Source organism: Anticarsia gemmatalis, chromosome 3, assembly GCF_050436995.1.
Source record: "Anticarsia gemmatalis isolate Benzon Research Colony breed Stoneville strain chromosome 3, ilAntGemm2 primary, whole genome shotgun sequence".
Classification (NCBI taxonomy): domain Eukaryota; kingdom Metazoa; phylum Arthropoda; class Insecta; order Lepidoptera; family Erebidae; genus Anticarsia; species Anticarsia gemmatalis.
The window spans coordinates 5,307,326-5,335,021 of NC_134747.1; the positions used below are offsets into that span (position 1 = coordinate 5,307,326).

General features: G+C 38.9%; 2 protein-coding genes across 4 annotated transcripts in view; one reads left to right on the top strand and one right to left on the bottom strand.

The window, feature by feature from the left end:
• Nucleotides 1-26,892, bottom strand: part of Ziz (dedicator of cytokinesis protein Ziz) — a 44,990-nt gene extending 18,098 nt beyond the window's left edge. The window contains exons 1-28 of one of the 2 annotated variants that reach the window (XM_076135959.1): nucleotides 26,702-26,892; nucleotides 25,282-25,401; nucleotides 23,857-24,029; nucleotides 21,576-21,873; nucleotides 21,201-21,375; nucleotides 20,899-21,106; nucleotides 20,370-20,673; nucleotides 19,862-20,079; nucleotides 19,260-19,450; nucleotides 18,243-18,487; nucleotides 17,733-17,932; nucleotides 17,440-17,560; nucleotides 16,934-17,206; nucleotides 16,263-16,562; nucleotides 15,859-15,996; nucleotides 15,125-15,320; nucleotides 14,774-14,844; nucleotides 14,382-14,541; nucleotides 13,731-13,976; nucleotides 13,361-13,481; nucleotides 13,008-13,151; nucleotides 12,529-12,749; nucleotides 12,014-12,250; nucleotides 11,569-11,729; nucleotides 10,078-10,198; nucleotides 9,852-9,947; nucleotides 9,450-9,580; nucleotides 9,061-9,202 (exon numbers count right to left, since the gene is read on the bottom strand). In XM_076135959.1, coding sequence (XP_075992074.1) covers nucleotides 9,061-9,202; nucleotides 9,450-9,580; nucleotides 9,852-9,947; nucleotides 10,078-10,198; nucleotides 11,569-11,729; nucleotides 12,014-12,250; nucleotides 12,529-12,749; nucleotides 13,008-13,151; nucleotides 13,361-13,481; nucleotides 13,731-13,976; nucleotides 14,382-14,541; nucleotides 14,774-14,844; nucleotides 15,125-15,320; nucleotides 15,859-15,996; nucleotides 16,263-16,562; nucleotides 16,934-17,206; nucleotides 17,440-17,560; nucleotides 17,733-17,932; nucleotides 18,243-18,487; nucleotides 19,260-19,450; nucleotides 19,862-20,079; nucleotides 20,370-20,673; nucleotides 20,899-21,106; nucleotides 21,201-21,375; nucleotides 21,576-21,873; nucleotides 23,857-24,029; nucleotides 25,282-25,401; nucleotides 26,702-26,749 — 5,059 coding nt within the window. In that variant the 5' untranslated portion in view covers nucleotides 26,750-26,892. Of the gene's footprint in view, nucleotides 1-9,060; nucleotides 9,203-9,449; nucleotides 9,590-9,851; nucleotides 9,948-10,077; nucleotides 10,199-11,568; nucleotides 11,730-12,013; nucleotides 12,251-12,528; nucleotides 12,750-13,007; nucleotides 13,152-13,360; nucleotides 13,482-13,730; nucleotides 13,977-14,381; nucleotides 14,542-14,773; nucleotides 14,845-15,124; nucleotides 15,321-15,858; nucleotides 15,997-16,262; nucleotides 16,563-16,933; nucleotides 17,207-17,439; nucleotides 17,561-17,732; nucleotides 17,933-18,242; nucleotides 18,488-19,259; nucleotides 19,451-19,861; nucleotides 20,080-20,369; nucleotides 20,674-20,898; nucleotides 21,107-21,200; nucleotides 21,376-21,575; nucleotides 21,874-23,856; nucleotides 24,030-25,281; nucleotides 25,402-26,701 lie in introns of both variants that reach the window. The other variant, XM_076135958.1, reaches the window with a different exon arrangement.
• Nucleotides 211-9,041, top strand: LOC142987295 (venom acid phosphatase Acph-1-like). 2 transcript variants are annotated; one of them, XM_076135960.1, is made up of 10 exons: nucleotides 211-335; nucleotides 1,614-1,735; nucleotides 2,207-2,274; nucleotides 2,589-2,696; nucleotides 3,852-3,933; nucleotides 4,009-4,166; nucleotides 4,496-4,678; nucleotides 5,021-5,141; nucleotides 5,560-5,804; nucleotides 8,654-9,041. In XM_076135960.1, the coding sequence occupies exons 1-10, from the start codon at nucleotides 304-306 to the stop codon at nucleotides 8,804-8,806; spliced, it is 1,272 nt and encodes a 423-aa protein (XP_075992075.1). In that variant the 5' UTR covers nucleotides 211-303; the 3' UTR covers nucleotides 8,807-9,041. The 2 variants fall into 2 exon arrangements, with proteins under 2 accessions (XP_075992075.1, XP_075992076.1); XM_076135961.1 differs by lacking the exon at nucleotides 211-335 and adding an exon at nucleotides 1,139-1,348.
• Nucleotides 26,893-27,696: the final 804 nt, after the last annotated feature.

Sequence of the window (27,696 nt, forward strand, 5' to 3'; positions counted from 1 at the left end):
CAGCTTTAACACGAAAAACAATTTTGTGAGTACGCCAGCAGCTATTAAAAATGCAAATAAGAAAATTGACACACGCCAGAAGACAAACATAATCATTCACTAATAACATGAATTGTCGTACAACAGAAAACGTATAATTACAATAAGATTAGATACAATCTTTCCCAAGACATCTGCTATACAATTACAACGTTCCTCTCTTATTTAAGCGTTATCACCGACGGAGATTCAAGATCACACAAATAAAACGATGATAATACTGTCTTATGTACAGAGCAGAATGTAGTAGTCATTTACGTAGCGATGGTGCACATTACAAGTATACTGTGTATCAAGTAAGTAATAAAACATTTTTAATTTTAATAATATTAGTAATTTGAACATAATGTTTGTAATAACGTTGCACGGTTGTAAAATTAATCGGTTTCGGTAGACAAGTACTTATACTCTTACTATGACGTTATTTGGCAGTAATTACATATCCAAACTGGCACTATAAGCGTAATTACAAGATTGTCTGTAGTTAAAAAGCTATTTGTTACTCTTGTTTGTTTCCAAACTTGACATCTTATACACAAAAAGTATATAAAACAGATCTCACGTTATTGATACAAATAGCTAGCTTGATAGCTACAACAAAATGACAATCATAGCGAGGTCATTATAAGAAAATGTTTCAGTAGTCAGCCCCCCACCAGGATAGGGCAGCCGGAAAGCAGTGTACGTTCGCACGACAGTGCGGCGCAATCTTTTAATTCACACTATCAGGCGAATCAAAGCACCCTCATGCAGAATGATACTGTCATGTACCGACGCTATTCACATTCTGTTTCTATTAATGCACTCCAAATAGTCTACCAATGTTACGTTTAACTATGAATTCGGGGTCATTTAAATGATTGAAATTTAAACTAAATCACATACTGATCTTAACGGCATTGTAATATCCATTTGACGATGGATAATAAAATTAGATTTTTAAAGTCAAAAGGTACGAAGTACATCAGGCCACCTTTTGAAAAATTGTAACATCGGACGACACGGACACGCATGTGTAAATAAATAGGCACCGTTGTACAATCGATTGGACAAAGTCAATCATCTGAGCACAGGTCGCGGCGACCGTGAATCTCGCAAAGCGTCCCGTGCGGATCTCAGTGGGACCCCGCCTCGCGCGCCGTGCGCTTCCTGCCTCGCAACGCTCTACACACGGTAGTGGATGATACGTTACTATTGTGTTTCACTAACGAACTGAACACCTTCCTAATTATTATGCGATCTATCGAGTGTCCTAAACACAATTAACATCGGATTAAAATGTAGAGCTGCCGACCCGGCGAAGAAAAATGTGAGTGACATTTTGAGACCTCATTCAATGAAGCGGATGTTTTCGTCAATTGCAGTCTCTATGGGCACGTGTTGACGTTAATCTAATGATGCTATGCCATTAATTCTGAATAAATAATGTTTCCTGGCGCTATTTTACTTAAGATCAAACAAATAAATGCTATTTAGAAGACTGCGATTCTACAGGATCCAATCAAATACAATATATATCCAGAAAACCATTAGATTGTCAAAGACGTGATGAGTCAAGTTGTGCATTTGCGCAGGAGAGAGGGCGGTCGCGAGGAGGAGCCGACCAACGCGGCAGAAGCGGCACCGGCGAAGGGCATGCGCACTGAACACACCTGCTGCTGCCTCGGCGTGTTGGTGGGCATCTCGCTCATCGCCGGTATGTACACACTGTTTGTAATTAATATGTTAGAAGAACGACATACTTATAAAACCATTGACATGTTGTCAAGACACGGTTTCTTTATAGATGCTCTTAATAGATTACCTAGTAAACTAGCTTCATAAAGGATAGAAGAATCTAAAGAACGAGTGCATGTCATTAGGGCAGGAGATTTACACACTTCGTTGTTGTTGATACTATTACGTCAATAGGGTAATGACGATGATGACTTCAACCGATGCTACAGTTGATGCTGCAATATTAGTCACAGGCATGAAATGCGAAGTTAAAGAAAACGTCCATTCTATGTAAAGCAAAGCCAGTGTTTCTGTTTTGTTGTTGTTTTTTATTTAACAACGCTTTGAAAGTTCATTTCATTAAGGCTGGTAGATAAAAGGGATCCATATAATATTCCATGAGTTCTCAAGGATATAGGACATGGTGTAAATGTGTTTTGTTTGTCTGCAGCCCTCGTAGCAGTCATCTTAATGAAAGATTCGACAGTAGAAGTGACAGTACTACGACAAGTGCATGTGGTAAGTATTTTATAACTCTCGCTTCCCTGTATAATATTGATTATAAGAGAAATGAGCACGATTGGAGGGAAAAGATGTGTTTTATAGATAATGCGCACAAGAATTTATGTATTTCTTTAATTGGCATCAATTGAATCAACTGCAATAGATGGACACAGGCCAATGATGATGATAATTAGGAGTTAGGTATAGATAAGAAATCGATTATCAGAAATTCTGAATTTAGCACATTTTTCTTTTGGTCTATTTTTAGCATAAATATGGGAGTTTGTGCCTTTTATAACATAGTTTATGTAATGTGACTTTATCCACAGTTAATGTCGCACGGGGAACGTACACCAAGCGAGCAGGAGCTGGCCATGCTAGGAACTCCTCCGTCAGACCATGTGTTTGCGCCCTACGGAGCCGGAGCTATGACCAACGTAAGTGTTGAATGATGATTATCGTACATGCATGTACTACGCGTGACATATTTATTATTATGTTATACCTACGCCACTGGATCAAGGCCACGACCAAATGCTGGTTTATATATTATGTTGTAAGAGTATGCGGGTGACAATGTGAAAGGGGATTTTTTTAGGAATAAAAACCTCAAGGGCCGTTTTATTGTGCTGTTAGCGAATTGTGCGTACAGTGTGACTTAATAATATTAGTTACCTATATATTGTTAATTATTGCATTACCTAGAATCAACTTCAATTCGCAATAACATTACAACAGTCGGTAGGCAACATAATTTTTGGTCAACGACGAAAATTGTGCCTGATTCATGTCCAGCATCATTATTGTCAATGAATTGAATATTTTTATCGACATTTCATTATAAACTCTCATGGGAACCACATGAGACATGATTCGCAACAATGGGTCCTTTCGGCGTAGTTCCTCGATACATTAAATTATGTGTCCGTCGGCCGTAACGAATGGCTTCTGACGTAAACACAAAACCCATAGTGTGGCTCTCGCTCGCAGTCAATGGTGATTCTGCATGAGATTAGTCATATGGCCACCGCTCCTCCATTCCGTGCTGACAATACAGGCGGTGTAACAAAGGAGCACTTGTTACGTCGTCCTTGTAAGCCATCTCGTATATTAGCCAATGATAAGCACCAGATTGAAGTTATAAATGTTGCAGTCCAATTACAGAACAAAATTAATCATATAAAAAAATCAAAACAAATAACGCAATAAAATACACACAAAAGTATTTCAGAATTAGATTTGCATTCGACATTAAACGGTTATAATCGACGTAATGGCTATTTGTCGCGGGGCCGTGACACTGACACTCCGGAACTGTTGATAGGGTCATGCCAGAAGGACATTTCGAGATAAATGATTTTATAACGAAGTGCTTACTTCCCGGTCGGAATGCGGGAGGGAGTCCCGATACCCGAAGGTCGCTGCTCTAAACGGGAACGAGGTGTCGAGGCAGAGACGCAGATAGCCGTCAGCCACTAATAATGATATATTGCTTGTCGCACGTCACACAACTGTAATAGAAAAGTATTCACGAGGGGACTTGATCTTGTCTATTACTACGTAAATGTCTTTTCATATGTTTTGTTTTACAGGAGGGTAAGATGTTAACTTTCGAAATGGGCGCATTACTTAGGAAGAGATACGATGAGTTTTTGGGGCCTTACTATTTACACGGTAACTAAACACTGCTTATTTTGGATTATTTACATGTCAAGTTCCTTTTCAAAATATATTTTTGTTTGTAAACAGAAAACAGTATCGTTATATCGTCAGATACGGACTTAAGTAAGATGACTGCTTTGCTGATAGCGGCCGGTCTGTGGCCACCTTCACCAGAGCAGACTTGGAACGATACGATCAATTGGCAGCCCGTGCCTTATACATATCCGAAGCGACACAGCGATTTTGTGAGTCTACTGCGAATATGTTACAAACACAACTATTAAACACTATCCCTCATATTCATGAACACACTATAAACCTATTTAAGTTAAAAAACTACTATATGTTTTCTCTTTTTCATTTCGCTAAGGAGTGAAAGAAGCAAAACAGTTTATAAGCCTTTTATAACTTCATATATTTTTATGAATAAGAGGGTTAGTGTGTCCTTCTTAAAAGTCGCTACCTACACTTTTAATTCTTGCTCTAAGGATTCATTCATGTTTGTAGTCATCGTCATTCATTCATATTTGTAGTTAGTGACGTTGTTCTCAGTATTTACTGTCATTACTTCCAGCTACTCTACGAAGAGAACTGTCCGAGATATACACAAGAGAAGCAGAGAATACTGCAAGCGTTCATCGACGAGGGTCTACTGCTACCGTACCGTGATCTATTTCACAAGATAGCACAGATGACCAACACAAATTTCAGCACACCGCAAGAAGCTTATTATCTCAATAATCTATTTTTAATACAGGTTTGCTGTTATTTTCTCAGTCATTATATCGATTTAAGTTGAATATTTATGAAATAATAGCTTTTCCATTTAAACTAATTACTAATGTTCAACTTGGGGCATTTGGCCGATCTACCATTTCCTAAGATTGATAATCATAATAATAGTTTTAAATAACAAAGAATACTTATCTTATGTAGAAATGTGTTATCGAAATACTAAAATCAATTTACAAAGATTTATATCGATTTTATATTATGCAACAGCATGCTGTATCAGCATATTATTATTTTGTTAAATCTTTTTACCGTCATGAATTACTCACTTAGTTATTTTGCATGATAACTATTGATTATATTGCAGGACGACATCAAAGTCGCGAATCCAAAATGGGCGAAACATGTCAAAAGAAAACTTATGGATGTCGCGAGATTGGAATACTCGATGATGTTCCATAACAACTTACTGAGAAAACTTAGCGGCGGTAAGAAATTATACCTATTCTTAATAAAGTCAAGACTCAAGTTTTTCTTAGTAGAAGACTAGATAAACCACTTAAACAAGAACGTTAAGAACAAACTGAGATACAAATTTAAATCTTTCACTCAATAATAATTTTTAACTTTCGCACTAAGAATTGCTCATGTGTGCCAGGGAAAACAATGATACAAACAACGGATGCAGCACTACCCCAATCTACTATTTATAGATAGCACAAATATTTTTTTGTGTGGTATTCGAGCTCTCGACCTCCTGACGCAGGTAGTGGCGTAGCGACAACCTTATCCACTGCGCCACGATAATCGTCAAATTACATACATAATACTATCTAGTTTATGATTTAAGGAAATAATTCATTCTTCTTCACAGTATCACTAAAATATCATCCTTAATTTGCAAAGGTGCTCTCCTACAACAAATAATAAAAGAAGCTTCAAGCAACATCGCAGGGGAGTCTCAACTACGTTTGGTAGTTCGTACGGGGACTCCGGTATCCGTAGCGGCGCTGTTAGCCGCGTGCGTGGCGCCGCCGCCCCGTCTGCCCGACCCTGGCGCCGCGCTACTGTTCGAACTGCATGAACGACGCCCGCAGCCACAGAGTAAGGAACCAAAGACTCTTGCTGATGGCCAGCGATTTGGTTTTAAGGTATTTGTTTTACATTACTTTTTAGGAAATACCTGTGTTGTTTTTTTTTATTTGGTGCTAGAAGGTCTACTATTATCAACAAAATCTAATATTCCTGAAATTTCGTTAGTTTACTATCACAAATATTTCTGTTAAAAAATATCGGTCGGAGTATGATACAAAAATATAAGGCATGCTTTTTATCAAAAACTCGCGTTGCATTTTTATCATAAAATAGGAAAAGGGGATTTACGCTAACACGCATCTTACCTTGGCATGCTTAAGGTATGCTTATCTGACACTGCCTAGTTCGTGACAAAATAAAGTGGAGGTAGGTCAAAACGATCACCTTCAATATGTTACGAAATTTTGTTTTCAGGCGCCTGGGCGCGTTTTTAGTTACCTGCTTTACATATCTGCCTACACATACAATTTTATTGTAATTTCAGTAGAGTCAAATATAATAATTTGCAATTCAAACATCTACGCTATTATAAGCTTATTTAACTATATTTAGGTCTATCTCCAAATTATACATATTACACCATTTTAATTTTAAAGGCATTGTGTGCTATATTTAGACGGTCGGGACAGTCTAATCAATTAGTATGTCGATCGTTTGATATCAATAAGCTATAAATTACTCAAGTTGAAAGGTTAATGAATCACGCCACAATATTGTAGCCACCGCTTTGATGTACACTGTACAGTCAACTACTATAGTAGCTAAACATATTAAATGTTCAATACTTTATATTGTGAAGCATACATATTACACCTTAAGGAACACAATTAAGACTGATTGTTTTTTTTAAGTAAGTAGGTACATATTAAAGGAGTAGTGATAGTCGAGTGGTCTAAATTGCGCGTTCCACGTAAGTGGTTGTCGGAAAACATCGTGGTAAAACCTTGCATGCCTTTAAATTGTTTAACGCATTTCTTGAGGGCATTCAAAGTCCCCAACCCGCATTTGGCCAGCGTGTTGGACTCATGACCTAACCCCTCCCTCGTTGAGGAGGGGACCCTTGCCCAGCAGTAGGACAGTAACGGGTTAAAAAAAAGTCTGTAAATTTAGTTAGGATTAAGATTGATTGAAACTGCTAAAAGCGACAGAATTTAGCTATTTTTGTTCAAGTACATATTAAAGCCACGATGAGAGGAGGTTATGAAAACATTGCTTTATAACTACTTTCGTAGCTGTCTGTACATCAATTGCGTCCAGTTCCCCGTACGTTTTCAACTCATCTATGTTTAACCTCTGGCTCGTGTCGATCACGCGATGGTACATTTAGTTCAAACAAGTTCCGGTATCAGATTACTCCCAAACAACAAGGGGATACTAATACAGGTCAGTACTCGGCACATGCTTGTGTTGACATCGAAAGATACAAGTTTAATTACCGTTTAACCTTTAGACTTTAGTCATCAGGCGATCATCGTACGTTTATTTACGGACTGATTTACTTTTACTTCTCTCTCTTTCTTTTATAATCATTATAAAACTAGCTGACCCGCGCAACTTCACTTGCGTCACATAAGAGAGTCATAATTTTCCCCGTTTTTGTAACATTTTTCACTGGTACTCTGCTCCTATTGGTCGTAGCGTGATGATATACAACCTATAGCCTTCCTCGATAAATGGGCTATCTAACACTGAAAGATTTTTTCAAATCAGTAGCAGCCAGTAGTTCCTGAGATTAGCGCGTTCAAACAAACAAACTCTTCAGCTTTATAATATTAGTATAGATTTAAATTTATTCTAATAATGTCCCACTGCTGGGCAAGGGTCTCGTCCCGTAATGGACAGGGGTTTAGTCGTTAAGTATAAAAATAATAATTTAAAAGAAATGTCTATTGTATTTCCTATCCCTATATCTCCTTAACGTTCAATTCGCCATGGTTGATAACGTCGATTAAAATACAGAGAGCAGAATTTGTTATAAAATATCTTTCATATCTGACACTTATCAAGAAGTGGGAAAGACAAAGACTTTGAAAGGAAAGTGTAATTTAATTCCTCAAGACAAAGGTGCGCCGAGTAATTTTCTTCTAACAGAAAGCGTTTACTTAGACCTAAAATGCAAAAAAAGTGCAACACGACAGTTGACCATGACATCATGATCTACTAATTAGACTAACGTTCAAAGACTAACTGGTTTCACTTCCGCGGTGAAAAAATCGCACCTGTCATTTCACTAATCACAGATGTTAAGTCATCGACCTTGAACCTTTCCGCTGTTAACGTTTTTAAACAAGAAATTAAGATGACATAAATTGCTAATTTAAAAACAGGTTTACATACATATATGAATAGCTATGCTTACATAATATGAAGCCTATTATACCCGAAGGCTTAGGCAGTGACATATGGAATACAATCACGTACTTAACCATGTTAGTCCCATTTAATAGGGGACTAACTATTAAAAATACTCTAATAAAAATAAGAAAAGATCAAAAGTACATATATGCCATCCGACCTGGGACTCGAAGCCGAGTCCTTATAGTCAGCAGTCGAGAAAGGTTTGACATCATCATAAAACAAATTATTATTGTGAAATGTACGAGTAGATGCAGATAACTGCCTTTGCTCTGAGTAGTTATACCGTGTTCTGTCACTTTCAATCAATTTTAAAACTGTATATGAGTGAAAGAGCTAGAACACTGACTAATCAGAGCTATTTCTCTTTCAGTCTCCCAATACTGGCCAAAGGGCTGCCCTTTTCAATCCAAATCAAATATTGGTATATTTTTTATTTTTTTATTGTCCCGCTGCAGGGCAAGGGTCTCCTCCTAAACTCAGAGAGCTTACACGACGTTTCTCAATAAGACTAGATATTGCAGATATTTAATACTTGTATTCGTTTCAGATCTACTACTGGGACGACGACTCGGCCGAGCCCCGTCTCATGGAGGTGCCGGGATGCAACGCGTTCTGTCCCCTCGATACGTTTAAAGAGTTGACAAAGTATATAGTGTCACATAATTATAACAAAGACTGCGGACTCGTTCCTGATACATAGTTACACATACAATACTTATTATTAATATTTATGCCTGATTTCAACACTCCCGGATAAGTAGCAGATAGCTTATCACAAGGAATTTTGACACCTAGAAGATTAGTTATCTGATAGTTAGACGGTATCCATGAGGTGTGGAACAGGCTCTTAGTGTTTGATAAATCGATGGATTAGGCTGTGGTAATTAAAAGTGAACTTTGTGGTGCAGATAATAAAGTATATTATTGTTATCGTGCTAATGGTGTTTGACTTACCTTCGTCTATCTTCATGCCTGTTTCGTCGCGAGGGATGTTCAGTGATATCTCTGCGAATTCATCCGCGCCCCAAGTTTGTGTGCCCCGCAGTTTCAGGTATTCTGCTATGAGGGCCGCGATGTGTAGTTGACAGCACATAGCCTGTGAATATGTGTTACTATTTAGTTGTACGAAATCTGCTACTGACCATATTACTTCTACATAGGCATAGTGAATCTTAGCGCAGGATCGTAAAAAATGGCATACTGAGCTGAATAGATACATAGATTGTACTTAATAATTAAATATGCCTTTTTATTAATTACTTTAGCAAGTAGAACGAGATGTGTCTACTACAATAATAAAATATTAGAGGAAAGCCGAATTTCTGAAGAGATTTCAAATTTACCTCATCGTGATCTCCTTGTCGCGCATTATGTTCAGCAAGAGTTGATAGCCAGGCATGTCTTAACCGTGGCGTAGCACGACAAGACGCCGCTAGCGAGTGCTGCAGTTCTGCCAAATGCACGCTACCGGCGCCTGCAATAGCTTTGAATTTTGATTTACATAATAAAAATCAATGTATTATTATTAAAACTAGTCAATGTATTTTACTAGGTATTTTTTAAGTATGGGTTTTTTTTAAAAACATTTACTGACACAGCTATGTTCGTACACGTCCGTATACGTATACGTACGCTTGACACCGTTTTTACGAAAGCGGGTGAATGAAGAGATCAATGTGAAACAATTTATGCAATCATAGATAATATACTAAATTGAAGAATAAAAATGAGTATGTTTTATATACCTGAAGCTCCAACTCCCCCGACGCCAGCAAGTCTTGCCCTTGCACCCACTACTGTACGAACGCGACGCATCAGCTCAGCCACTTCACTCGACAAACCTAACATACAACTAAATTTAGTAACGAGTTTCGTTCAATATGGATAAGAAATAAAAGTTGTGCTGTAAAAGGAATTACACACAAATCCACTTTTTGCTATCCGAGTTAAATAGAGCAATTTGCATCTCACCTGTTCCTTTCATAGCCTTATCGCCCGTTGCGAAACAATTAATCACTGAGAGAGATTCTTGGAATCGCTTGCAGTTCAGCGCGGTGGAATTGTCCAGGAGCTTCGATACTGCCATGATGACCTGTGTCAGAGAGAAAATTGTTGTAGTCACTCAAACTTTTTCTTTCTTAACGACATGACACATGTATGACAACGCACGTAGTTGACACAGTTTAACGTCTCGATCTGGCCGGCTGTCGTTACGAGTGAGTCCGTTGGGACTTATCCAGCTCGCTACCTCGGTGCCGGCGCCGTGCTGGAAGTTGGCACGCATGAGCAGGTAGAGCGCGGCGGCGGCGGGCGGCACATACCTGCAGGTGCACGCGCGTGAGGTCGTGCTGGAAGTTGGCGCGCATGAGCAGGTAGAGCGCGGCGGCGGCGGGCGGCACATACCTGCAGGTGCACGCGCGTGAGATCGCCGCCGGCGCCGTGCTGGAAGTTGGCACGCATGAGCAGGTAGAGCGCGGCGGCGGCGGGCGGCACATACCTGCAGGTGCACGCGCGTGAGCAGGTAGAGCGCGGCGGCGGCGGGCGGCACGTACCTGCAGGTGCACGCGCGTGAGCAGGTAGAGCGCGGCGGCGGCGGGCGGCACATACCTGCAGGTGCACGCGCGTGAGATCGCCGCCGGCGCCGTGCTGGAAGTTGGCACGCATGAGCAGGTAGAGCGCGGCGGCGGCGGGCGGCACGTACCTGCAGGTGCACGCGCGTGAGCAGGTAGAGCGCGGCGGCGGCGGGCGGCACATACCTGCAGGTGCACGCGCGTGAGCAGGTAGAGCGCGGCGGCGGCGGGCGGCACGTACCTGCAGGTGCACGCGCGTGAGCAGGTAGAGCGCGGCGGCGGCGGGCGGCACATACCTGCAGGTGCACGCGCGTGAGATCGCCGCCGGCGCCGTGCTGGAAGTTGGCACGCATGAGCAGGTAGAGCGCGGCGGCGGCGGGCGGCACATACCTGCAGGTGCACGCGCGTGAGATCGCCGCCGGCGCCGTGCTGGAAGTTGGCACGCATGAGCAGGTAGAGCGCGGCGGCGGCGGGCGGCACGTACCTGCAGGTGCACGCGCGTGAGCAGGTAGAGCGCGGCGGCGGCGGGCGGCACTTACCTGCAGGTGCACGCGCGTGAGATCGCCGCCGGCGCCGTGCTGGAAGTTGGCACGCATGAGCAGGTAGAGCGCGGCGGCGGCGGGCGGCACATACCTGCAGGTGCACGCGCGTGAGCAGGTAGAGCGCGGCGGCGGCGGGCGGCACGTACCTGCAGGTGCACGCGCGTGAGCAGGTAGAGCGCGGCGGCGGCGGGCGGCACATACCTGCAGGTGCACGCGCGTGAGATCGCCGCCGGCGCCGTGCTGGAAGTTGGCACGCATGAGCAGGTAGAGCGCGGCGGCGGCGGGCGGCACGTACCTGCAGGTGCACGCGCGTGAGCAGGTAGAGCGCGGCGGCGGCGGGCGGCACATACCTGCAGGTGCACGCGCGTGAGATCGCCGCCGGCGCCGTGCTGGAAGTTGGCACGCATGAGCAGGTAGAGCGCGGCGGCGGCCTCGCGCCGGAGCCAGGCGGCGCGCGCCTCGCAGCGCCGCACCACGGCCGCCACCACGCCCGCGCACACCGTGCTGCCGCCTGAGGGACCGCACGAACTAGTCATAACAGTGCCTTCAGATCAGAGGCGTGTGGTAGCGCTACGGTGGCGCCACTCTAGCGAGTTTTCATACGATATCGAGACGCGCATTCGCAGCGCCACTGTTATCCACGAATATTGAGGCGTAGTATTGTACGAAAAATAGTAGCGCTGTTTGCCTGCCACGATGGCAATGTTGCAGCGTTTTCAGGTACCACAATTTAAAAGATGCTTTTAAAAACTGAAATAATTCTCGAGCGCTGCTTAAAAATTGTCGGGTGCTCACCTTCGAAGAGAGTTTCCGAGAACTGATTGATGTAGGCTCTCAGAGCAGCGAACAGGTGTTTATACAGAGTTTCACTCTGTGGAAACTGCAGTAGCTTCAGATATGGTTTAGCGGCGTTGCCTTCGGCCGCTCCCAGGTTTTTGAGGAACAGGCACGTGCGGTCTATGATGGTGAGCCCCACTTCTGTCGCGAGGCAGCTAGCCGACTGTACTGTGTGCTCGGCGATCGCTTCCAATTCTATTAACGAAAGGAGAATATGACATTACTTCTATTATATTTTAAGTAAATGCGACACAATATTTGAACCGATAAACTGTGGTGATTAGAATCGCATAGTAATTAATAATATTAATTAATAATTAAAGGAATAGGAAGGTAATTTAAGGAATAGTGACTTTTTCTGAAATTTTTCTTTTTTTCTTTTAGAAGAAGAGAACTTGGATTCGGTGAGATGTTTTGTATCGTGTTCTATGGGGATAATTGAATTGATTCAAAGAAAGGATCTTTCAACTTACCAGTAGTAACCGAGGTGTTAACAAGGTTCTCTCTATTCACAGTATTATTTTTATTTTCCACAACTATGGGCGGTTCTTTGGAGAAGTCCGGTGGACTCATTCGGGCGGGCAGAGTCCGAGCCTTCACCGGCTTGGGTTTGCCATTACAATCTGGCGTGGTCGCCTTCATTTCTGATAGGATTCTCTTGCGTCCGATGTACTGAAATTGTTCTGCACATATTCTGCAAGAGATAGAGTTAGTTTCAAATAAGCTTCTTACAAAAAAATAAATGTCGTGTAAGCTCTGATTAGTGATTTGATTATGACAAATTCTAAGTAGTATATGAGTAGAAAAGACCAAACGCTGTAGCAGCCAATCAGAGATTGCACGACGCTCATAAGTATAGAGAAAACAGTATGCCTTAAACAGGTTCCTTAAAGCGATCTAAATATACACATGAATAATTGTAAAATAATAGTATGTACACGCATGAACTTACTCTAAAACATTAAAGAAGGATTGTTGATGAGCCACGGACAACGACCTCCACCAATCAACGAGCCTCTCGTCGTCCAAATACTTCAACACAAACAGGAAACATAAAAGCACATCCCGCACCTCTTCAGCGGACATCACACCAAACCTACACACAAAAACAACCATTAATATTAGGCAGACGTTTTATAAGTTATTAGGCAGACGGTTGCCACCGATAAATTCATACAATGTAACTTAAATTACGACTCATAGTTTCAAAGATATGATACTTTGGAGTTTTTTGATATACTACCGAGCATGTCATAGACGCATAAAATTTATATAAAAATTATCGAAATAATAATATAGACTTGCCTATTAACTTGGTCACCTATCTCGCTCAAGTCTAGATGACCAACGTTTCTGGGAAGCGAATCTCCGCCAGACATTGTAGATACAGATTCTAGAGAGCTTTGTGACATGTTGTTCGCATGATCTGAAATACGAGTAATCACCAATCAAAAACGAAATGTAGGCACACCAATTACATACATTTACTAGCAAATTTTAGAAATTGTAACATTCCGTTAAGGATTGTTAAATGTTTTAGGTGCTTTTACGTTCGTCATCATTTTAAACAGCAGCGTGGCAGAACTTTGACATACAAAATCAAAACATTTTCCGGATAATAATATGTAGACGTTTTTTATTTCTTTCATATAACATGGGAGTGACAATAACTCACCTTTACCGTACAAATTATGATTATTCGATATATTGGGCGGTTCTTTGAAATGTGTAGAGTTTCTTATAGGCGTGTGGTCGAAATGCAAGGTGAGTCTATTCCGTCGTGGCGTGCTGTTAGCTGAGGCAGCCTCCTTCTGCGTACTGTTCAGTACCGGGTTCATTGTCGCGTCCCCGTCAGTTTTATCGTGACCATTCTCCACTAGAGGACTGGCTAGGGTTTTAGTCATGAGTCGGTGCGCGTTGTCTATTGAAGCACAAAAAAAATACCATCAGTTCTCATATTAACTTTTTTTTTAATTATGTGGTTTTAATGAAAGTCACGAACAAAAATGTACACACTGCCACATCATCAACCGTAGTTATTTGTTCGAACATATCAATTTAATTTTTTTTTTAACAATAATTAATAGGTACATAGCGATAAAATATTACTTTACTATTAAGATTTTTGAAAAAGCTGTTAAAAATGTGACTGTTTATAACATCGTGTATACGTGCACGTCCGTATACGTTGATATGAATTGACTACATACGAACGTACCATACAAATTGTACCCAGTGAAAATATTTTAACTAAACTAAAACTAAATCTTTATTAAATGAAGACACTAGAACACTTAAAATAGGGTGAATTATGTGTAGTTCTTACCAAGGACGATATTAAGCCAGGGAGAGTATAAATAGGCCAGTCTGGCGCGACACTGTCGACTTCTATATCGATCGTCGTGTTCATGTTTAGTCAGTAATGCACGTAGCACGCTGAGCGCCATGCGACGTTTTAATGGAGCTTCTCGGAGAGATTGCTCCACCTGTAGATAAAAAGGAATGTCATAAATAACAATAAGGCTCAAAAAGGGTTTTATAATTTCAATATTTTTCTTTACGATAGAAAACTAATAAGTTCGTATAATAAACTAATATCTGCTAATGATATTTGATAAAGATTTGATAAACATCTTACTTATTGAGACAGGTTGACATCAGTTTTCTGAATGCCTGTGCATTTATTAGGTGTAACAATATAGTGATAGTTATAAATACCTGTTTAAGTAGAGTCCCAGCGAGGAAATGTCTCATAAGAAACTCGTCAGAGAGCTTCAGTTTCGAAGGATCTGTGTAAACGTAACATTTATTGATATTTATTGAAACGTCACAAAGTCATACACATACGTACATAAATATAGTTCAACAACTTAGCAGGAAGTCTTGGAGGCGAAGTTTATGGCTTGCAGAAATGTAAAAAATTTAGAAATGAGAACATAAGTGACTCTAAGGCTCTTTGATAGACCTACTTAATTTAAGATATACATAGAATTCTTTATTATAATCTAGATTATTTATGCATGTCAAGACTTTCTACTAATTTGTCGGGCTATAGTAAAGAAATGTTACCTTCGTCGCCGTCCCGGGACAATTTGTTTGCTTGTAACGGCAAGTTGAATGGTACGAAGTGTTCGTGAGAGCATATTGTCTGAAGAAACGTGAATTTGAAGTCAAACAGTGCCTTCGGATCACAAGCCTTGAATTTCGCGAGATATTTATTCACTTGTCGGAACACGAAACCTCTGTCCATGAATGACAGACATGACTGAAAATTAAAATCACATTAAAAATTCAATATTTTTACTTTATTCAAATTGTATGACACATTTGTACATCCATACTAATATTATAAATGCGAAAGTAACTCTGTCTATCTGTCTGTATGTCTGTCTGTCTGCTACTCAATCACGCCTAAACTACTGAGCCAATTTGCATGAAACCCGCGCAACTTCGCTTGCGTCACATTAGAGAGAATGCGTGAAATTTTTCCCCGTTTTTGTAACATTTTTTACTGGTCCTCTGCTCCCATTGGTCGTAGCGTGATGATATATAGCCTATAGCCTTCCTCGATAAATGGGCTATCTAACATTGAAAGAATTTTTCAAATCGGACCAGTAGATCCTGAGATTAGCGCGTTCAAACAAACAAACTCTTCAGCTTTATAATATTAGTACAGATTGAAGAGAGTAACAATAACATAAAATAAGTCAGCGCGGTGGACTCAAGGCCTAGCTCCTTCCTTGTACGGGAGGAGACCCTTAAACAACAGTGGGACAGCCATGGGTTTAACAAAAAGTGCTTACCTTAAGGAACGTTGCCAAATTCTTATTGAATATATGAGTTTGCATGGGCTGTTGTAGTATGTACGAGGGTTCCACGGTAGTCACCAATTGATCGATGTTATCCAAAAGATCACTGTGAAACCTTTCGTTCCGTGACATCTAAAATGAACATTGAAATTTCAGTTATTTACTTAAAAATTTCGATTGACATTCATAATAAGGAATACAAGAATTCTTTCATATTTTAGTTATATACTTTTACTAGAACTTTTGGTTGTAATATTCGGACCATTAGAAACTACTTTATAATCAGAAGGATCATAGAAATGTGACAATGTGTAAGTGCGAACGAGAGAGTCTGTCAAAAAGGACTAATTCGTTTGCACTTACGTGTAAAATATGAATATGCTTCAAATTGTACTCACCTTAATCCTTCCAGTATTAATAAGATACTGAGCCATACTTTTGACAATGATATCGAAGAAGAACCCAGAATACTGCATGAACTTATTTCCAAGTAAAAAGTCTGGTTGGTTAGGGTCAACGAACATATAAAGCGGTGCGGTCAACATCGTGTGCAGTTTGAATTGCACGCAGTTGAACACGTATTTGACGTAGCTGTCGAGGAGGTCTTTGCGCCCGTAGTCGTGAATCATGTGGACGTAGTGCACGATTAACTTTACGATTTGATAACCCATGTCGTGTGTGTAGCTTTTTTCGACCGTCTGAAAGAATGACCACATATGAATATTATTAAGGTAATCGAGTAACATTGAGATAGCTATGGTCGTTGATATAATGGAATACAATACGCAGTGTGTGTTTAATTTTCGACCTTATGACATGACGTTGATTCAAAGAGCTTTAAAGCATAGTAGTTACAAAGCTAAGAACAATATAGGGACTATTTGCTTGTATTTTTAAATAATAATTATCGCTCGGTATCGTAACGACAAATTGATTTGAGTAAATCATTTTTCGTTCGGGAAAAGTGGTGTACTGCGGTGTAAACTTAACAGCGGGCAGAACGGAGCTGAATAGGTACATAGATTGATACCTTCGAGCTGGCTGTTAAGAATTAACATTTCAAACTCACCATTAACTCGAACAATTGATTTAAAATAGTAGGCAAGAAGGCAACAAGCGAGCTGAGCTTGACGGCGTGTGCGGCCTTGAGCGCCGTGCACACGTCGCTCCAGGGCGGCGGCGCGGGCGACGTGGCGGGCGAGCTGCTCCGCGCCACGCGCTCGGCCTGCGCGAACAGGTTGTGCAGGTGCACGTCGCGGGTCGCCACCGTCGAGTCCAGCACCAGCTGACAGCGGAATAATTGCTTTTCCGCTTCCACCCATACCACTTCTGGGCCTGAATTCTGGACAAAGATTATAAAAGGATACGATTAGTTTCGTGTAATGGCAGGCTTAATTACCTATGTACGAAATCGACGATACGTATTTTTTTCAAACATCGTAAATATAGTGTAAGGACGGAGATTTAAAAAAAAAAACGGGGATATATAAATCGATGTCTAAATACCATATCATTTCGTGGCCAAATCTTAATCTTGGGACATGTCACGTCCGTGTAAGTTAAACAAACACTTACCCCTTTGCCGAGTCCAAGTGGCTGAATCGACAGGTATCCCGATGGTAAATGAGTTGCGATCGGCAAGTTAACGACTTCGTCAACCAATTTATCTCCTTTCACTAATGGTACCCAGGCATATCTGAAAATAACAAAACACAAATCAATCAAAATATCTACTAATTCTAATAGACTGCAAACTACAAGATACAAACGGACGCAGTGCATATCCGACGTGTCGACTGCTATATCAGAATGTTCTCTCGCACTCTATCTATAGGTACATATAAAATTACTTGCTTAAAAATATTTACCCAATGCAAGTTTCAACATTAGCATCATTTTTCTTAGCGAGATCACAAGATATATGATGGAAAGTGAACAACAGATGGTGCATCGGTGTAAGCGTGGCCGGTAGACGAATCTTTGCTTCGTCGCACCAAGTCGGGTTAGCGTTGTGATGCAATACTGAACATCGGTATTGGGTTGTCATTCCAAAACGGCCGTATACCACCTGTAAGAAGAAAAATATAGTCAAATAAGGTCCATGTCCTTGTTTACTGAGGCCCTTTATAAATGAAGAAATATTAAAAACAAAACTTTTGTTTGCATGGTAGCTTTATTCTAACCAGTGATCGATATAAAGCAAGGAATGGTCGAGAATTCACTATTTATGATGGTGATGATGTATCCGAGCGATTTCGCCCATGGCAGCCAAAATTTATATAGCCTCGATTAACAATCGATTTGATACCAATGTTTTTCAGCAAATTACAAAAACCAGTAACTTATATTCAGTAAAGGATATGCATAGACATTCTTACCGGTAACGGTCTGTTATCTCCAGTATCATTATCTCTCAACTCAATAGAACAGGCGATATTCCTCGCTCTGGCAAACATTTTCTGCGACTCGAAGTTCAAAGCCAGTGGTCGGACGTACAAATGGTGTACGTACGCAGCGTACGGCTGTTCTGGTTCAACGTTCAATGTTGCCAGCTCGAGCGTGAGCGGCGATGTAGGCGGAAGCGGGAAAGGTTTCAACGCGGCAAACGCGTTCGTCATACAATCTGTAACAAATTATGTTCGTTGTAAAACCTTTTTTATGAAAATTATACGAATATTTTTACACACGTGTGACCGATCTATACAGTCACATAAATGACTGAGCGTATGTTTTGTGTAGTATGTATCTACAATGACTACCTTACACGGCACTAGATCAAATCAGCTAAATATGGAGTTGATCAGTTCATACCTAAGTATATACGCAAAACTAAAGACAAATCTGTAACATTCGTTAAGATCAAAATACCTACATTACAAAGTCTTATTCCCACGGATAATAGAGAAGTTCCAATGTATACAACGATAAAATAAACCAATATTTATCATTAAAATCAAATTAATATTAATAGACTGCCAACAATTTGCCGATAATAACGTTTGTACGAGCGGAGCGCCGGCGTGTATTGACAAATGACGAGCGTTCAAATGAGTAAAATTGATAAGAATATTGTCACAAATTACGTCACTACCATAGCGAGGGAAACTAAACCATTGAATATGCGTTAAAAAATATTAAGACCGGCTTCACAGTTTAAATTCATCTATAACAACCCGCTTAATAAAGTGACTATGTATGAAAACTGACAGAATTCTTTTGATATTATTTAGTACTAAATTGCAAATGGTCTTAAGACCGATTTTTAAAGTTACGATACCTTATTTGTTTCTCGACAGTCGACACCGAGTCTCGACAGTTTCAAAACTATAATTTTTATTATTTGGTAAAAACACGCTAATTTGTAACGACGTTCATAATGTTTAATCACTACTTACTTGGTATCTGTTCATTACTTTGCTGTATATTAACACTGAGCCAGCCAGGAATCACTGTTAGTTTGGACATCTTCTCAGATTTCCTATGGTCAGATAGTATTTTAAGTAGATCGTCGTCTGACATCTTGTTCGGCTCTTGTCGGTAAATGGCGGGAAACTCCGGAGTCGTATCCAAGTCATTGCTGTACATTCTGAAAGAAAATTCAAAACTTATATGCAAAATACGTTTTGACTCATAAGGCGATAAAAATTTATTCCAAATGTATAAGTCTACACACGATGCTGTAAGTCAGTTTTTTTTTAATTTGCTACACGTTACCTGGCTTCTAGATACTCAAAAATCAAATTTAAACAGAAATATAATCATTTTTTTACATTAGTTTCTACCAGCAACTTGGTTCGTTGAGAAGATTTTACAGGGAAAAAAATATCCAAAATGTACAAACATCCATAAGTCCAATTAATTAACCAAACTTTTGCATTTGTAATATTTGATTCAATCTAATCACACTTCTATGGTAACTTAGGTTATAAGACATGTTAACAAGACAAGTATTTTCTTGTATAGAAAAAAAACTTAAAAAAAGCTATGCGCCCCTCACCTGTATAATGGTTTAGCCGACCACGCAAAAGGCATCCTGTAAGTCCCCACTCGGTTGGCATAAGCTTGCACCGTTTTGTGTACCTTGAGCCCCAGCCGTGGGTCCTTGGTGGCCTTGAGGTAGGGTTCTAACACCTGGCTGACGTGACCTTGCAGTATCTTGTCAATCTTCACCACTAGGAACAAGTCTGGATGCGGATTGTTTACTGACAAAACGACCTGGAAAAATTTAGTTTATATCGTATGTTTTTCAAAAAAAAAGACTACTCCCGCACTGGGAATTGATCTTGAGGAACTTCCACAACCATAGTACAACTAGACCCAAAAAACTATCTATGTGACACACAAATATCAGCTGTTTCGTGTGGGAATCGAATCGATTTATGTTTTACTGGCTGCAGTGTTTAGAACAACGAACGTAGTGTAGCCACGAAGATCTTAATAATTAGATGTGCCAAAACATAAACGACGTATATAATAGTTAAAACAAAAATGAATAACAATAATACCTGTCTCTTAGATCTGAACCAGTCTTCCGGTATCTGATTAACGTCTAACTTAACATCGTAACTAAAATTTTCAACTAATGACTTTGTGCACTCTGTGTCCTTGACTAGATCTTTAACAGCTTCGTGGTTGAGGTCGAAGTGGAAGTTCTCTGTCAGTTTCCTGCCACTCCTCGCGTCGTACAACGCCAGGTACGTGTAGTACGGCTCCACCTGACACAACAGTTCTTTATCGCCGTCTATAGGCGCTTGTAACCTAAACTTTAAGCTTTCGCATTTGAGCATAATTCTTTGGCCAAAGTGTTCTCTGAAACAATAAAACATAACATCACTCGGAATGCTAGACGCGACAGCGATTCTAATTCCAACGAGAGTAAATACGTTTAGAAATAAAACTTTTTATAGCGCAAAGAATGCCTGTCTCTGCTGAAATAGTTTTATTGTTATGGCCTGGTAAAAAACGCATTAAATACTGTGAGGCAAGTTAGTTGCTTTCACTTGGGAAAATAAGTAAAAATAATGTGCGACGTACTTGAATGGTTCGAGCTGTGGTTCGGGAGACGGCGCCCGTTTGTACGGCATGCTAAATATGTTGTATCGACATTCGTTACGAGCCACGGCGATCGACATATCAGTCTCGCGGGAATATCGCATCAGTAAGGGGTTCATGCTGTGTTCCAGACCTTTTAGAGTGCCGTATGTGGGGGGCGGTGGTTCCGCTGTTAGCGACACATCTGCATCTAAACAAAAGGAAAATGGGAAATTTAATTCAAACAGATATTTGATGTTTATTTTTTATGAAACAGTGAGTGGTTGGTAATTGTATGACAGTACCTTTGTCTAGTACTTCATCGTTTTGGTGAGATTCTTGGCTGTCGTGGTTCTTTTTCAATGCTGCGTTAAAGGCAGTGATCCAATCATTCATTTCTTCCTCATTATCAGCTGAGAATGTATACCCTTTGCCCCCGGCCATACGCAATTCAAAACAAAACCTTCCCCGTTTTGGATTCTGCAAAAGCATAAATTAATTTTTGTAGTTTGAATAATGTAAAAAATATAAGTGGTCTTCAAGGAAAATACTTTAGTATGAGTTTCGTTATCGACAACTTGGTGTAGGAAACAAACACGATAAAATTTTTTTCGTTCTTTGGAATTTCCAACAGAAGGTAAACGTTAATTAAAATGGCACAGTAGTTAATAATGCCTTACCCTAACGACGTCAGAACAAAAGTCCATGACAATAGTGAGCTTTGTATCCGTCTTCTTTTCATCTTTGTATACTTCTAGTATGTAGGTGCCATCGGCCTCTCTAACCATTGAGCAATAACGTTTCTTAAACGATTTGGAAGCAAGATTGCTGAATATTCTATCTGAGCCGATTTCGGGTCCCTTGAGCAAATGCCCTTCTTTGGTACCGAGGTCCAACTTTGCCGCTTGTGTTTCATTATCGCTTTCCGTGTCGGCGTCGATATCGTAAACCTCCTCCGGAAATTTGTTCTCGACAGGTCTGTCAAAGAAAAGATAATAGTAATGGAACTGATAGCAGCATAACGTGTCCCGATTTAGTCACTGATTCGACGAAACAACGAAACAGGAAAATTCTTTTATGCATGTAAAGTAACATGAGTTTGTGACGCCGTTATGAAACACTTACTGTTCTTACTAGTCACATGTCGCGCTTATGTTATGAAGGATTGTGTTCTTTATACGGCAAGAATCTACACAAAAACGCTATTATGCTGTTTATATGGACATTACCGTTAAACAGCTTATTGTGTCCAGTCTGATACGCGCTGATACGCGAACGAAGTCTCAGCCCGTAGCTGCTGATATAAATAATCCCATTTATGTGAACCAACTTGAGTCTGGACCGTTGACATATCATGTTTAGTTCAAATACCCGTGAAGAGTTTAATTATGCTACTGATACTATTATGGTTTTTGAGTCCGTTATCTTTTAGAAAACTTCTAATTCAGAAGTTTGTTTCTTCAGTGTTTCTTCTTGTTCACACTATAAATTGATAGTCCTCTCTGTGACCTTGAGACCTAATAAGCCAAATTTTACTGTAATTGGGGAGTACCTACTAGTATTCGACCTTGACTCCGTGACGACTTAGGTATGCTTCGAGTATTCGTCGTTTATTTCCCTTTTCATAGAGCGGAGCATTTCTAAAATGTGCATGATGGTGCGAATACCAAGGAATTATTGTATTTACCTGCCACTTAATTAAAAAACTAGTTTTGTTCATCACCCACGTGATATATTTAGATCGTAAATGACTAATTTTATACATGAGTTCAAAAATATTAATAGAGTAAATGAGCTTGACTTATAAGTTAAAATATGTGCAAGTGACTTTGGAGAAAGTTTGAAATAGAGCTGGCTAAAAATATCTTGTAACTATAATTTTTGCTAAGTCGATTGATCAAGGATTTTTTCGATCGTGTTCAACGCTGTTGCATGCTAAGATTTGTTAATACATTGCCATTCTCGTACTCTGCAATATGTTGTAATCTAATAATGTCACACTTGCTAAATATGTATGTTCCCACATGACTGACTCTGCTTAGCATATTTTTTAATTTTCACAGTTTTAGCCTCAAAATTATGAATGAACTTGACAGATTTATCGCTTTTTAGATATACCTATGTGCATTATTATTATTATTTCGGTGCTATATACGAACATGGCGAACGCAAGGAAAATAAACTTTCGCTATTAACAATGTTAATAGAGGGCGAGCCTAATGCCATATACCGGGCTTGTTACCAAACTCCGGACTATTATTGAAAATAATCTAATATGAAAAACATGAATGCACATTTTTCGACCTGAGAATCGAACCCGGGACATTATGGTCAACAATCGTACACTACCGACCGCGCCACAGAGGCAGTTTGATGTTTATATTATTACTATATTTGGTTCTTTTATCCCACATTGTGCAACGGCAAGGATATGCGTCATAGATCAGATACGCGATGCCCTTGGCCATTTAACACATATTTTCGTAGCCCATACATTGTTCATCGGTACACAAACTATGTTAATTGTACTACTAATGAACTACCGCTGTTTGTTATAGTTTTAACACATTACAACCGGCTTTCATCAGCTCTTAATACGAATCTGATGTATGCATATTTTTCTAATGTTGTTTGTTTGCGAAATAATATTGACATTTACGGTTACTAAAATGTTACCTTTCTAAATTACGTTAATATTCAAATAATATAAGATAGCGTAAAATCAAATTAGCATTATAGAAAATTTGTGCAAAGCTCATTTCTAGATGTCCTGATAATATGTATGTACAATATACATGACTGTATTTACGCTAATTAATTGAAAAATGTTGCTGTTTTTATTTGATAAGCTTTTATATGACCATAATATTCACATACCTATAGATAAAATGATCTGTTAGGAAGTATCATTAATTATAATTATTAAAAAATAAAACAATTATTATTAATTTTGAGTCTTACCTTGGTAAATTGAGATAGGTGCCGGAATAATTACTGAATTTATAATGTATGAGGTTCCAACTGGACGCATAGCTGAGCAGAGCTTGGCGCGTGAGTAGAGGAGTGGAGGCCGCGGTCCTCACGTCCGGGACCGCCGTCGTCACTGTCCTCCATCGCCGAGGGAGAACTACACTCTAAACATAGTATAATTCGTGAAAAAAATAGTCTATAGTCCACCAATGTAGTAGAGAGCCTTGAGTGCATGGTTCACAGATGGCAGTGGTATACAAAACTTAATATTTTAAACATTAGTTACTGCAGATTTATGCAGTTTAAGGTGGCCTGTTTAAAACAGCTACTATATTTTGGAAATATGCAGAACTATCAATTGAAATCTACATAAATCTTGTATGTTAAGACTCTCTACTAAGTTGTTGGTCTATATTTGTACAAAATAATGTACATGATTGTGTAAGCACATTTGTTTGTATCAAAATAATAATACCCAGTTAAAGTAAATGCATTTGAAGATAGACTCAAAACAAAACGAATACAATACAATAAGTAACTGCACATGATATTAAGTTTTAACAAATAAACATACATCTCTTCATCTTAATCATTCAATAGAAACTAAGAAATCTGGTTCTAAAAAGTAACAACCTATTTAGGTATCAAATCATTCATTTATTGAACCAGTTAGCTGAATAATGCACAGGGACTTTCCTTATAACCCACTGTGTAGATTTATTTTAGTAATTGCATTACATTCATATGAATTTATTAGTCATACTTATTTTCATACTACACTAATCAAAAGGATATAAGGATAAGAGTTTATAATGAACCATTTCAGAAAGAACAATACAAAATTCAAGTTGACTAATGTAATTTTGTCTAAGTAATTATAAAACAGATACTTAAAGATGGACAGTTACTGTCACTTCCAAAAGTCGCTGAACATCTTTTGAAACCAAATTAGCATGCATATTATTCCGTAGAAAACATATGACATTGATTGAAATGTTTAATGTCAACTACTACTGCTAGATTTTGTTCAGGTACTTATTGATATTCTGTGCTGTATTCTGTACCTGTGTTGTCACAGATACAAGAATTTCAAGATTTGTCAAGATGTATATGCAGATTTTTAGAGGTTTACAACTGCAGAGGCATATGTGATCTGTATGACTTCTGGATAGCGGCATTCAAGAAAAATCTTTGTTAAGCAACTTTTGTAGAAGACTGTACGGACTGTACCTATGTTTTAGATTCATTTTTAAGGTAAACCTGAGAAGTGATTTCAAGCATGCAACTATCACATAATTTAGATAATGTTTGTAAGAAGAATAGTACAATAAGATATGATTTGCCTGATTTTTAGATGTTATGTATTGGCATTGTTTGCTAACAATTGATAGAAATGTGTATGAAATGCAGACTTACAGAGACATCATCAGTTGGATAAAGTAGTATGTCCCTCAGTGGATCATTTAACAGCAATGTTTTATTCTCCTGAATGTACTGCTCAAAATCCAGTGCTGTACACTTGCTTGCAATGATGTTCTGAAAAATAAATACTTATTCAATTTGCATTCCTAAAACTATAACTACAAATTTAAATCTATAAGGCTCTTTCTATGTCAGTCTGCATGGAAGAATCTTATTACTACTAGAAGGTTTTTAATAAAGTTCTTGTCGATAGACAGATAGATTCATGAGAAAGTGGGATGAAGTGAAGATGAAGAAGAAGTATTAACTTGGGGTGGCAAAGGGTTGGATTTTAAAATTTTGAGCAATTGTATGAGGCCATACTTTGAGGGTTGGTAAAGCAACCTTCACAGGACAATTCAATCGAAGATGAGAGTTAATGTCACTTATGTTTCACTCATTGCAAAAACTACTCATTTAGAATTATAATTCATTTTATTTAAGCAGTTTAAGACATAAAATCTTAGCTAATGTTGATAATACAAGCCCCTCAATTAAAATATTAGTTTTTTTAATAAATACCTAAACAAATATTACATACTATGATCTACTGAGTATGTATGTTTACATTAACTTTATGAAGACATAACATTCAACTTCTTAGTTAAATGTTTTCAAAATATTATACCTTACATAGTAGACATTCAAACAAGTGATCATGTTATTACCATTATATACCTATAGAACACAAAATTCCCTGTCCATATTATATTTCATGTTCCACATTATGTTCATATTACCTGACAGTTAATACTATAATAATTACCCATAGATTAATTAGCAATGTTTGTGAAAACATGAAAACAATAACAAAAAAAGGCCATTTTAAAAGATACCATATATCATGTTACTGACCTTTGCTTTGGTATATAACTGAACCAAATAATAAATATTATGGTAATTGTATATGAAATATTATTCAGGGAAACTCCTGGTTATAATGCCAAACTTAGCAATGTTTCTAAACTAAATCAGCTGCTTATTTACATATGAGCTCAATGCTATTTCTACATTGTTTACAATATCTGAATCTTATGTTATGTAAATATGGTGATAGACAGGCAGACAATAATGAATTCTTAAATCACATTTACAAATAGTTATACACCATACAGCGCAGTGTACGCAGGTACAGCTTTAAAGCAGTCTTATTTACACATTTGGCACGAATTTATGTCACATATTTGCATTCTGTTGACTAATTAGCTTTTTCTAACGCAAATAGAAAGTATACGAGAATTCTAACAAGGAAACCATAAGATTCTGCGAAGAAAAATCTTCAAAACATAAAGCAGTAAAGTTTAGATCTTGAAAAATAGATTCTCAGTAATGTTTGCATGAGAAAGCTCCGTTTATTATAACTTGTATTATTTACCTCGTACTCTGCACCATTCTTTTTCACTTTAGAATTGACTGGAGGCATGTTGGAAGAACTATAATACACGATAGCTTACAGGAATCACATAATATCTCATAAAAACACAAATGTTTACATTTTGTAAAAATCAATCTTTTCACATTCGCAAAACGCCGAAAAGAAAGCCGCAACGAGAACGAAGCGATATACGAACGAAAATGACAGCGAGCGAGCAAGAAATTTTAAGTGTTGCCAGTAAGTGATTAAATAAAACTGTTAGTATCACCTGGCAACTATTTCATACTGTCAGTCTCTGAGCAAGTTACTATAGTTAGTAACACTAAAGCGGGCTATTCACCCACCTACCGTCGCGTAAGAGCAATCTAAGGTACATAGCGGTAGTGGCAATATCAGGAGTGTCTCTACCCCACAAACTTTTCTGCTATATAGTGTTCGAGGGTAAAAGGTAGGGTAATACATCATTAAATCAATAAATAAAATTTGTTTTTAGCTCACATATGGGGTTGTTCTTAATAAACTTCTATAAGTCGCGTCCAAATGCTAAATGTCACGTTCGTTGCCGGCAACTAAGAAGTTCATACTCATACCCACTCTGACTCTCTTGGTATGAAAGTTGCAAACTAACTAATCATAGATGGCGTTTGGGAAAATTTCATAACTCTCACCAAACTATCATGTTTTACTTGTATAAATTACATACTGAACTTACTTTAAATAGCATGCCTTTCAAAAAATTTTGCTAATCGTTTTGGGTCTGTTCGCACTATGTGATCAAACTCATGTAAAAGTATTTTTTCTATTACATACATATTACTTAAAAGCCCGGAGCATGGTAGCCTGCCCGACAAATGGCAATAGGCTCGCCCCCATCACATAAGGCTAATAATGTTAATAGTAAAACGTGGATGAGTTCCATACACCTCAGCCTACCCCTTCGGGTATAAAAGGCGCGATATTAAGTTTGTATGTATATCTGGGAAAGCTTGTACACA